The 12859-nt window shown below is 37.6% G+C and overlaps 1 protein-coding gene across 1 annotated transcript in view; it reads left to right on the top strand.

The window, feature by feature from the left end:
- Nucleotides 1-12859, top strand: part of LOC104168682 (brain-specific angiogenesis inhibitor 3) — a gene marked incomplete at its 3' end in the record, with an annotated part of 94470 nt that overhangs the window by 17343 nt on the left and 64268 nt on the right. The window contains exons 5-8 of the mRNA XM_009709347.1: nucleotides 617-781; nucleotides 1685-1849; nucleotides 8214-8315; nucleotides 8867-8973. Of these exons, the coding sequence (XP_009707649.1) occupies nucleotides 617-781; nucleotides 1685-1849; nucleotides 8214-8315; nucleotides 8867-8973 (539 nt within the window). The remainder of the gene's footprint in view (nucleotides 1-616; nucleotides 782-1684; nucleotides 1850-8213; nucleotides 8316-8866; nucleotides 8974-12859) is intronic.

Here is a 12859-nt window from a genome sequence, read left to right as displayed (position 1 = left end):
GTTGAAGAACTGGGATAATTTAGCTTACTGGGAGGATGAATGATAAAAGTATATTCAGCATTATAAGTACAGAGAACAGAAACTATGTGAGGCAAAGTGGTAACTCCTGTTTTCCTGTTCAACTAGAGAGACCGAATTTCACAGTTGGGACCAGTAATCTTATAAGCTGACCCATCTGAGCAATTGTCGCAGCTGTAATAAATCACTTTGAAGTGCTCAGGGTTTACATGATACAAGATTGGCCTCCACTTTTACCTAAAAATACAAGACCAGTCTCTTTAATAAGGTCTTGTTTTTAATAAGGCCTTTCAAACTGTACTGTATGTGAGCGAAATCATAATTTATCCTTTATTGTAACAGTGTGCAATTAGAGGAGGTGAAACGTTCTTTACTTGAAGAAAAAAGAAAACAGTTTTAAATTATTTTAAAGTAGCTCGTAGTGGCGGTGTCTGTATTTGATTGCTGTAAGAAATCAAGCGACTTCAGGCTAGGCCCAGCCCGAGGGGCTGCATTCGGGTCTGAGTTGAAACCCCCCAACCTAGAAGGAAGCCGCGAGGCCCTGCCCAGCTTAGGTGGTAACTCTGCTGTGTCCATCTCTTTTGTGATGCCGCGGCAGTCGACGGACAGTGGCAGGAGTGGAGCTCGTGGAGCCAGTGCTCGGTGACCTGTTCCAACGGCACCCAGCAGCGGAGCCGGCAGTGCACGGCGGCGGCCCACGGCGGCTCCGAGTGCAGAGGGCCCTGGGCCGAGAGCCGGGAGTGCCATAACCCCGAGTGCACCGGTGAGTACCGACGGGCGCGGGGAGCTGCGGCTCTGCCTCTCCTGCTCAGGAGAGACGCGAGGGCCGGTCTCCGGTCTTGGCAGTAGCTCTGAGCCGGCAACTGGGGGTATGCCAGCAGGCCCCCGGACCACCCACAGGCCCCAGGGGGCTGCAAAGGGGCAGAGGAGCCGCCTTCAGAGGCGAGCCTGGGGCCTCACTCTTTTTGGTTTTATGAGATAAAAGGCTCAAGAATATGTCCGGGAAGACGGCATGATGGGCTGCATATCAGCTTTTTGGTTTTATCGCCATTTCAAGGACATTCAACAGTTTTAGAAAGATATGTTTGAGGCCTAAGAAACTTGATGAAGTGTTTCGTGAACCTAGAAAGTGAACGTGTATGAACTGATTCCCTTTTACACTGAGACTACCTCGTGATCCTCTGGCAGTATAAAAGCAGCGTTCCAGGGTGGGTAAATTACGTTTCTACCTACTTTTAAGCCTCATTTGCACTGTCAGAACATGTAAAAATCAAGCTCCTAAGATACCACATGCAAAAATGTTTTTATTTAGTTTTTTAAAGGGTACTTATGCACATTGTAAATGTGTATCATTACCATACAACAGCACTATACAAGTATATAAAAAGATTACAAGAGGGACAACATCTAGTTTGCAGTCTAAGTGAAAGTTAATGTGCACCAATTCTTTTTATTTTGTCTTGAGATGCAAGTCATTTAGACAACAATGTCATATTTAGGAGCCAAGTAGAGCCTTCCTCATCTTCTGTCTGCCTACATCTACCACTTTTGTCACTGTTAGTTATATTTGGGGGGCTTTCTTCTCTTACCCAAGTAAAAAGTAACCTATATATCCTCCTTTGTGAATGTCATTATGTCACCACTGTAGTTATATTTTTCCAAACAGCAAATGGCCAGTGGAACCAGTGGGGCCACTGGAGTGGCTGTTCCAAATCCTGTGACGGTGGCTGGGAGAGGCGGATACGGATCTGTCAAGGTGCTGCTGTGACTGGGCAACAGTGTGAAGGAACTGGAGAGGAAGTTAGACGGTGCAGTGAACAGAGGTGTCCTGGTGAGATGCAAATATGATCACTGTTGTTATCTACACTACAGTATGGCTTACTTTAATAGTGATCTTCAGGAGAGACAAGATTCATGTCTGTAGACCAATAGCCGTAAAGAGTCATATCTGGCCTTGCTTTAGACAAGTCACTTCTGTTTTTCTCAGTAGAGTTGTGTTTATGTAGCTGGATGTAAACTAGTCCTTTTGGATATATGAGCAATGCATCTTGTTTAAAATAAATGACAATACCATAGTAAGAAAGTTATCAGAAAGATATTTCATTGCCTATATAATTTGGAGCAGCGATGGTTTCCTGCAGAAATTATCTCTGAATGCACCGTTTCTCAGAATATCAGGTCTGGCTTTGTAAATCATGGAATTCCTTTTGTCCAGTGTACAAGAGACGTCTTTGTAATACATTTGGGGTAAATTCCAGTGCAGTAAAGATAAGGGAAAAAGTAAACTTTACTGTACTGTATAAAATGAATGAATGCATGAGCATCATTTTATAAAAAGGAAAGTAATTTAAAAGGAAAAAGGCTGTCTTTCCTGTTTTAATATAATGCTTAAATACATTTCTTTGCATCACTTTTTACTTTGCCCTCCCAACAGATTTAAGTCTTTCCCACTGAAAGTTAATAAAAGTGTACTTTTGAGCTTCTTCAAAAGTGATGAATAAACAAGAACAGCTGGTGAATCTGATCATATTTATCTGCAAAGACATATTGTCCTAAAGTAAAAGAATGCATTGTTGGATAGGTGTAAGATAACAAAATAAAGTGTAAGTAGGATAGGATGTCTTAGCCATTCACTTGGGAAATTATGTGTTCTGAACTGCAAGCCAGGAAGCAGCAAAAATCAATCTAGCAGTCTCTTTGACTTCTGGACATTTCGATGGCTATGTTCACTGATAGTCAGAGAAAGGACTTAAAGAGCAGGGATGCTTTAGGTCAGGAAATAAGAAATGTATCAGATGTGAATTTTATGTTACCAAGCCCTACATTTTCATAGGCAGTATGTTTATCCCTTGACAACCATCAAAGAACAGTTTTCAAGGTATTTGCAGTACAGCAGAACAATGAATCTCACTGCATTTGAAGGATAACAAGAGGGCTGTTTGTACTTACGAAATTATAATACTATACTGGAGAAGTTAACCACATTTAACTTACTTCTCAAATGACTTCTTTAATTTTAAGAAAACGTTCATTAGTTCAAAAGCAGTACAAAACAGTATTTTTATTGGATTCCTAAACAAATTGTAATTTCCATAGTTAATGCAGACTTCCTCTATAAAAGCACAGCACTAAGATAAGGTTAATGTGAGTCTTCTCAATAAGCAGACATTCAGATAAACCAGCTTCTGCTTATAAAACTGCTTATAATTTGCATTTGTATATTTAAAAGTAAAACCATACTGCTGCAGTCCAATTTTCAAAGGTTGCCACCTGCTGTTAATAAAATACTTTACAGATGTATTTACACATCAAATGCACACAGAGCTTTATTTACCATTTGGTAAATTTATTTATTTATTTGATTAATTCCAGATTAGAATCAGTATGCTTATAAAAACCATAACCTAAAGCACCTTTTAACAAGCTATACTCGTGCAGAAGATTATACATGAAAAACACATTTAATTTATCTGTTTCTAGACTGACATTTACTAAAGCATCTCAGATTTAAATGTAGACAGTGGATAATTTACCCAAAGTTTATGAAATGATATAGAGATTTACATTTTATAAACACCAAGAAAAATTGAAAAACAGTGTACAGAGAAGATCATTCAAAATATAAGCAAATTTCATTATTTGTATGTTTTTCTTCCATAGCCCTAAAATAGTTCAGAAAATATATTTTTGTCTCAATGGTTTCTTTTTCTGTGTAAGTCATTGAGAAACATGAGAGACTAAAATGTTAATTTTTTTTCTTATATTAGTATTGCTTTGCCATTAGCGTAAGACCAGATCCTCAGCTGTGTAGGTCTGCATAACATGTTTGTAAAATGGATGAAGCTACACCTGTTTGTATCACCCAGAGGTCTATAGACTTACAGAAAGTTAAATTATGACCGACTTTTTAAACTGCGGAAGCAAAAAGAGAATAAAACCTTTTTCTATTATGCTGACCACTGTTAATAAGATACTTTGCAAACAGAACTGTTTACTTGACTGACTGAAAATCTTGACTGGACTTTTTGTAGTTTAAGTTCTGCATTATCTGAACATTATACAAGATTTTCTTCATAGTCGATCAGTGATTCTCTTCAAATGGTTCAGGCAGGGACTGAATTACATCAGACACTCCTAGGAGCTGAATATAAGCAGCACTAAGAAGGGCAGGCTCAGAACTATTACCTGAAAGTTGGTTTCTCAAACAGCTTGGTTTCTGGACAAATGTTGAGTATCTTTCTTTGTGCTTTATTTCTATTCACAATTACAAATTTTAGAACTGTGGTTGTTTCCTTCCGTTGTCTAATATTCTGGGAACGAAGAACAAAGATCTGAAATATTTTGGCTTCAGTCATTGTTCCTTTGTTGTATCCCAAATGTCTAAAGTTAGATTTCAATCCTGGTAGGCGTTAAGGATTTAGTACTCTGCACTCAAAGTATCCTTTTGTGAAGGATAACTTCAGAAAACTGGAAATAAATCAGAAAAAGGAAAAAAACCTCTAGATTTGCTAAGCAGCTAGTCTTGCAGGAATCACTGCGGAGGATTTACACAGGATGAATGAACAATAGTTCTGTCCCGTAGGAATAAGGGAGACAGCTAGGTAACAACGGAAATTAATGACTGATAAAAAATTACATGGCAAGCTGATCAGCAACTTTTAGAGAAATGTGTAAGAGAAATATGCTAAGTCCCATCAAATGTGTCAGTAAAAACGGAGAGATGTGAGAACTGAGAACAAAGTACAGTATTATTCAGGAGAGAAGACTTCTGTAAATTAATTTTTATAAAAATAGGACTGTGTCCTTGTGACAGTTTTAAGAATATATTAGGTTCCAATAGTATAGTATTGTTTTTCAGAAATACTTAATTCCATAATAATTAATTCTTTAATAACTGTGTACATGTTCCAGTATTTATGCTTTACCCAGATTTTAGCCAAAACAGATCTTCAATATTTTTCTCATAAGCCTATTGTCAGTGGTAAAAAACATGACATAGGAGTTGTTTTGACCAAAATATTACCGAAAACAATGATAGACTACCTTGTTTGTTAACAAAACGATAACAGTGCACAACTGCTGCCGAAGACTAGCTAATGATTTCTACTGAAGGTAGAAGGTTTCTTCAGAGGCAATACTAGCTACATAGGATAGAATATGAGAAGAGGGAAGATTCAAATAATTGTCAACAGCTAAATAATAAAATTAATTTGGGTTTGGTTTTGTCTCTAATTACAACACTGTTCTACAGGACATTCAAGAGCTTTTTTCTATGGCCTTTGTTTAAGATAATTTTGCCTGTAGCATTGAATTAGGATTCAAGAGAGGAACTGCAGTTCTAGCTTTGTCTGTGAGCTAGTGTGTGCTGTTGGCTGACTTGCTTCACTCTTTCATTACCCTTTCCCATATTTGTTAGCTGCCTAGGTAGACTGTAAACTCTGTGAGGTCATGCATGTCTCTTGCTTTGTCTGTGTGTTGTACGGAGCTTCCTCAGATCCCTGCTGGGTTGATTGCCTCTTGGAGGTGCTTGTCCTCTCACCAGTAAAGTCAGGGGAAGACTGTGCTTCTAGACCACTGACTTTGTTGAGTGTTTGTTCTTAGGTGGGATGAATTCAGGCCTATCATTTCAGGGGTATAGCGTGGGAAATTTGAGTACATGCTCTGTGTGGGAAGATACTGCTGAATCACATCGTCAGTGAAAGAGAGATCTGCTTTTTATTTGCCAGTTTTAGCAAATTTACCTCAGTATTTGCTGTCTGCTTCTAAATTTTAGCAATTATCTATGATTTTGTGCAGCTAACTCACATTTATCTGTGGGTGTGTTATGAATTAATTGTGCCATTGTTACAGAAATACTTGAACTGGTCCTGTGCAGAGCCAGCAGGGCCAGCGAGGCTTTTTAACTCAGATATAATACCACTCCAGCGTGACTGTAATGTCTCCATGGGCAACATGGGTTGGAGCCTCACAGATGCTTTAATGTGGGTGGATGCCTGATTAGTAAGCTCTGTCATGTATACTTTAACTTTGGGAAGAACTAGTTTGTTTTTTATGCGCAGCATTCCTTGATCCAAGGTATTTGTACAGTGCGTTGAAAGGCACAGAGTCAGCCAGGGACAAGGAGAACTTCTTTGCCTGGGCTAAGTGATACCTCTTCCAAGCTCTGACTTGCTCCTGACCTCTTTCCTGATAACTCTGTGTCTTGGGATTGCCTTTTACTCTGAACACAAGACACAGGTGCACTAGGCTAAAGTTAAAACGTAATCTGGAGTTCTGAAAAGTGCGATGCAAAAGCACACAAGTAGTACCCTTCCAAGTAGGTGGGAAATCTCTGATATTACCTGTGACTTGCTAACATAAAAGAGAAAATATGGTGTGTATATAAGTATGCATATATATGCATGTACATATTTTTTTTCAGAAAAACAACACATTTAACATTCAGTCCTCAGAGGGAAGTAAGAGTTTTAGTTCTGAGAATCTACACCTAAAGTGTTGATTATTGAGCAGAACATGTTTGAAATGGCCACAGCTGCATGACAAATATACTTCTCAAAGAGCGCTAAGCTTTAGCAAATTTATGTAATTTCTAATATTACCTCCTTATTATATGAATTTACACTCCCCAAATCAGAATGTTTCTTTTGTTTATAAGGTCATAATAGGATGGTAATTGCATTTGCTTATGTCACCAGATGGCTTATATTTATCAAAATCTGGCTTTTCCCATTGTAACACTGGCCCGATGCAGTCACTCTTTGGGCATGTCTGAAGCAGGGTTAGTATGCTAGATTATGAATATAACCAGCTTTCTTTGGGTTTTGCCACTAGTGGATCTCTTGCTTTTTTAGCAGCACCAACTGTCTTGATTTACTATTCAGGAATGCTGCTGATGAGGCAAATTTAGCAAGCAATTTTTCTGCCCAACTGTGATTCATATTAGTATTACTGAGTCATCTGCAAGGTATTCTTTGCCCTCCACAAAGAGAGGGTACAGCTTTGTGCAAAAGTCTGCTCAGTTCCCTTACCTCACTCTTCCATCAGCAGAAGTACAAACCAGGGAAGATGGACAGTTTTGTGGGTTGGGTAATGGGATGGGCAAAATCTGTAGTCTGTTCCTGCCTCTGCTAGAGATTGCCCATGCAACCATGGGTGAATCATTGAATTGCTTTCTGCCGTATCACCCCATTTGCTATAGTGATAGAATTTCCTTTCTCTTTTCCTTTTTCTTGTTTCATAACTGCTTTGCTGTAATGCAGTGGGGTTACAATTTTCATGAAATACATATAATAATACTTTTAAACAATTCGTGATTTTTCTGAACTTGGAATGATTTAGATTTCAGTAACTAGCATTTTTCAGTGCTTTAAGTTGTGAGATGACTCCAGCCAGATGTTTGCTGTGTTAATCTAATTTACTCAAAAATCATGAACTGGGACTCTACAGTAAAAAATACAAAGAACAAAAGGAATCTGTAAGTCATGACCACATGAAAATAAAACACGAAGCATTTGCAGAAGCTTTTTTTTCACTGTGCAGTTCTGTTACTATGAAATTGTGAAAATATTTTTTTCCTATAAATGCTATTGCAATAACCAATGAAAGGCCATTTTGTTTTGTAGCCTCTCAATCCCACATTATTGACTAGCCTGGCTTAGTTACCAACTTGTGCTGAAACACATTTTGAAGAAATAACCTGCTTTTTGGTCTTCAGCATTTACAGCTCTCATTCGATACCTTTGGCACATTTAATGTTTCAAGTGTGGTTTCAGAACTGATTCTTTCACATACAGTTCAAGTTTTAGAAAAATCTTTTAAAATTTGTAAGATAAGCATAATAGCTTATAACATTTTAAGTATCATCATCTTCTGTTAGATGCTTGATGTTATTGATCAAAATAGAGCAACAAGAAAAGATTCAAACCTATTAACATTGCAGCTAAAACCTAAAGAGTGTTTGTTTGCTGAAGAGAATAAAGGCACAGATTGTATGAAATAAATATCATCACTAAGACAGATATTATACAAAAACTACAGGTTTTGCATTTTTGTACTTCATTCTTAAAATTAAACCAAATGATGTTAACATATACATCTCAGGAAAAATTAGGACAAGATTGAAGATTTAATTTTCTGATATAAAATACCTGTTTTACGTTAATGTTTCTATTTAAATTCTCATTTCTAAATGGCAGCACCTTATGAAATATGTCCTGAAGACTATTTGATGTCAATGGTGTGGAAAAGGACCCCGGCTGGGGACATGGCATTCAATCGATGTCCTCTCAATGCCACAGGTACAGTATTACTTTGAAATTATATGATGATAAAAAAGGGGAGAAATCTTTTGCAATGTGTTCTACATGTAATCATTACTAGACTTGCATACATATGTATATGTGCATACATGTGAGTATATCTATATAAACCCCACATACTTAAATATGCATATACATACATATAGTATATACATGTGCATATACTCTGTCTCTTATAGCTTACATGTATGCATGGATCTGTGGTGTATATATGTGTATACACAGACATATATGTATTACAGCCAGGAAGAAAAAGCTGAGAAGAAATCAATTTGACAGGACCTATCAGTGAGAGGGATGAAAATGCAGCAAAACATAAAAATCTTTTTAATTAAGAAAACACTACTAAAAACCTACCAAGTGAACACTGAAATGTGTTTGAGAATCTTGTACTATTCTCTATGATGATCATTGCATGAAATTGTTTGTGTGTTATTTTAAAATAGCATGGAATGTAGTTTAAATAAGGTTCATTCTTTCCAATTGCTCTCACTTATATAAATATTTTCTGTCTTCTTTGTGACTTACAGGCACCACTAGCAGACGCTGCTCTCTCAGTGTTCATGGAGTGGCCTTCTGGGAACATCCAAGCTTTGCTAGATGCATATCAAATGAGTACAGACACTTGCAGCATTCAGTAGGTGCAAAGCCAGCTTTAGTACTTGCTCTGTTTATTCATTACTAATCATTGATGTGAAAAAAAACTTGCTTATTTACTCTCAAGTCAGATTTCTGATAAGAAATGCCAGGAGGAAAATAGACGGAAGAAAGAATAATTTATATTAATGTATATTATTCTGATCTTGTATATTGCTGGTGTTTGAGTGAAAGAAGCTTTTTCTTACTGAATGAAAAAATGAGTCAGATTTCCTTTTTTCATGTCCACTATGTGAAATTTTTATAGGGGTCAGAGGTAAGACGTATTTTGCTTTATTAGAAAATGAGATATGAATAAATGAGATTTACTGGAAGAGTGACCTGCTGAGTAATTTTATAATACCTTGAATTCTTTAATTGCACACTAGGAAATCAGAAACTATATTTCTTTTTGCTATCAAATTCAGAACTTCACCTTCAACTATAACAATAGGCAATGATTATAGGGTAAAGCTATTGCAGTGTCTTGGAAAAAGTAAAGTAACTGTAGATGAAGAAATATTACGGGCTTTTTTTCAATATGCTTAACAAAAAGTTTCTTTGCAAAGCATATGCATTATATATTTATCTAATGCCTAAATATGTTTATATGCATAGATGTAATACATTGTATATATTGCATTAGAAATATACTACCATGATATATGCTAGGTGTATTGGTTACATTCTATTTCCATAGCTGAAGCATTCAGCCAGGTTAATGCTATTGTGGGAAGAGCTCCTTTGAAGATTCTCACAGGCAATGGTTTTTGCCTGCATGATATATTTTGCTGACACTCTTATTACTCTGCCTCCTTTTCCAAAGGCCACTGCTCCATTAATCATTCAGCAGAGAGGCACTAATACAGCTGTGTGCTTCATAACTTCCCAACCTCTCAACCAAGTGCAACACTTCTGTAGCCTGTTTGAAAATCTTTGGTAGCTTGAAAAGTAGTAGCCTGGCTGTCATTCCTCAAATCTGGCTTAGAGGAGATTTTGATGCATTCCTTTGAGCTGCATTTCTGTTTCATTAGATTCCAGCTTAATTGAGGCCTGGGATTCAGTTTCAGGGTAAGCCAAAGCAAGCATTTTTTTTAAAATAACATAAAGTGTGAAAGCAATTTTCCCCACTACAGAGGAACTTTCGTATTTTATATAGCTATCTGCATGTTGCTCTATCCTTTTAGTGTTCATGCTGGAAAAAGTAGTATTAAGTTGGCTGAAACTGTTTTGCATTTTGCATTTTTGATATTTTATTCTTTTGCAACAGATGCATATAATATGTCTAAACATACTTTATGGGCATGGACAGCAAGAGATTTGTATTTCACTTGCTTAGAATCTGTATTTTGGTAAATAGCACAATAAAGGCAATGACTTAGGTAGGATATTAGGAAGAACTTCTTCACTGTAAGAGCCATTAGGCATTGGAACAGGCTTTGCAGGGAGATGGTGGAGTCACCATCCCTGGAGGTGTTCAAAAAACGTTTAGATGTGGCACTTCAACACATGGTTTAGTGGGTTTAGCGGGCATGATGGCATCAGGTATACGGTTGGACTTGATGGTCTTTGAGGTCTCTTCCAACCATAATGATTCTATGATTCTGTTGACTGTAGGTGATATATATACAGTTTTGATTACTAACAATGTCATATTGCAGAACAAAAAATTCATATTTTGTGATTGCAAACGTTGAGATATTTCAAAGTAAAGCAAATTACTCCTCTTTTACTTGCTATTTTTGCATTTAAATATTACAGTCTTCTAAAATGTTTAAGGGATTTTGCAATATTCTAGCAGATTTATTCATCTTGACCTGCCTGACCAGATGACCATCTCTTTAGAGTTTTGTTCCTCTGCTCTTACCTTTTTACTTTTCACATCAACATTCATTCATCGTGTTGATCCTCATGCCACTGATTCTCTAGTGATATTCAGCCTTTTTATTTTATTGCTAGAAGTCATTCATAAGCAGCTCAAACAGTGAGAAGTGCTCTTTCATGTTACTCAGTTGTTTGACTTACCTGGCTAACTTTTGGTGGGGCACTGATATTTCTTGAAGCGCTGCAAGTGTGCTTTGCAGGAAGGGGTCATCATTGGACAAAAGAAGGCATTTCTAGCCCAGATCAGATTTAGCTATTCTTCTATATTTCCTTTTTCAAAATATTAAATACGATTAGACCACACTGTGAAATAATCTTTTGCCAAAGAACATTTAAAAATAGCTAAAGCTTCTTTAAAATTACACAAGCATCTAAACATTGTCTTATTGCTGCACAAAATTTCAGTCTAGTTTATATGCATACAAATTAAAGGAGAACAGTAGATTTTTTTTTACACTTGGGAACTCTTCACAAAGAAAATCAGCTTGTCTTACATCTTGCTGCTTCTCCAAGTGAACAACACAGCTTATTTAAAGAATCGTAGAAAATAGAGGTAAAGACCTATAAGGTCATTGCCATGCAAATGTAGGCTTCTCCCCCCACGATACATATGTCAGCTCTATAAATCCCTGAAAATAGGGCTTTATAAGGAAGCTGCTGACAGACGGTGTTCCTATAATAAATATGTGTTCTTATGAAAGCATTTATGAGATACCTAAATGTGTTTAACTTACCAATAATGTTATTTTACCAACTCAGAGCAGGCGTAGTGGAGGGTGTCACTCATTTCTGTGAATGTTGCTGAGTCTGAGCTGAATCCATTTCATTTCTTACCTGAAATACGTATAACAAAAGTAGGTGTATAGTCTTCAAAAATGATGTTTCTGAAGTTGATTTAAAGCAGTTGATATACATAATATACATACAATACTTAATACATTCAAGCATGCTCGCGTAGAGGAATACAGGCAGGTCCCTGTCTCTTTGCCCTCCAAACAAGCCACATGTAATGCAGAACCAGCCCAGAAGCCGTGCAGTTGGATTCACGTGGTGCTGTGCCCAGTCAAATACTCTTGAAAGAAAAATGTTTCATATGGTGGGAGCCAGAGAATACTGCCTCGGCCACAGCCCCTGCTAACCTGGCTACAGGTGTTCTGGACTGGAAGCTTACAGTTACACTAGTAAATAAACTAAACAGGGTGACTGCCCAAGCTTAAACACTGTCCTTGCAGTCATCTACATGTTTAACTGTTTATCTGTTAGCATACTCCCTGACATGATTTAAGACCATACCAGTGAGGACTCTCCCAAACAATGCCTAGCATCCTTTAGAGGATAGCATAGCAGAGAGACCATTCCCAGCAGGCAATAAAATCATCATTTTCCGGGACGGAGTTAAGAGAGTTTATCTTGAGAGATACAAATTGTCTCTGCTCGTTGGCCTCAGGGATAGACAATATTTCTGTGGCTATTTTATTTACTTGTATTTACTATTTATATAGTAAAAACACCTTACATTTTGTCAGCTTGGAGTGTGAGTAGAGAGGTTCAGGGCTGCATGTGTCCATCAGTGAGGCCACACCTGGAGTGCTGTGTCCAATTCTGGGCTCTCCAGTACAAGAGGGGTATGGTATTACTGGAGCAAGTCCAGCAAAGGGCCCCTTTCAGACTCATTCACAATCTTTAATTAATGTATCTCCTCAACATATGTTGAGATCAGGCTCTACTTACTGTATCTCCATTTTTTGTTGGTGGGGAAGTGAGTGGGACCAATTCAGCAGGCAGTTTATCTCTGGTCTTCTGAACTAGTGCTTAGCCACTGTTCCTTCTTAATGTTCATACCTCTCCATATGACAGCGCATAAAATCCCTGGCATGGTAAAAATCTAACTACAGGGCCTCTGAAGAGACTCTGCACTGGAACATGATGAAACAGTGATGAGGAAAGGTTTGGCTTGTGGAGTGGAGATTGGCATTCGGCTTACATCTTTCGAGGGCACAGTG

This window comes from Cariama cristata, unplaced genomic scaffold (assembly GCF_000690535.1).
Source record: "Cariama cristata isolate BGI_N322 unplaced genomic scaffold, ASM69053v1 scaffold5111, whole genome shotgun sequence".
Classification (NCBI taxonomy): domain Eukaryota; kingdom Metazoa; phylum Chordata; class Aves; order Cariamiformes; family Cariamidae; genus Cariama; species Cariama cristata.
This window is presented reverse-complemented; position numbering and strand designations above follow the sequence as displayed.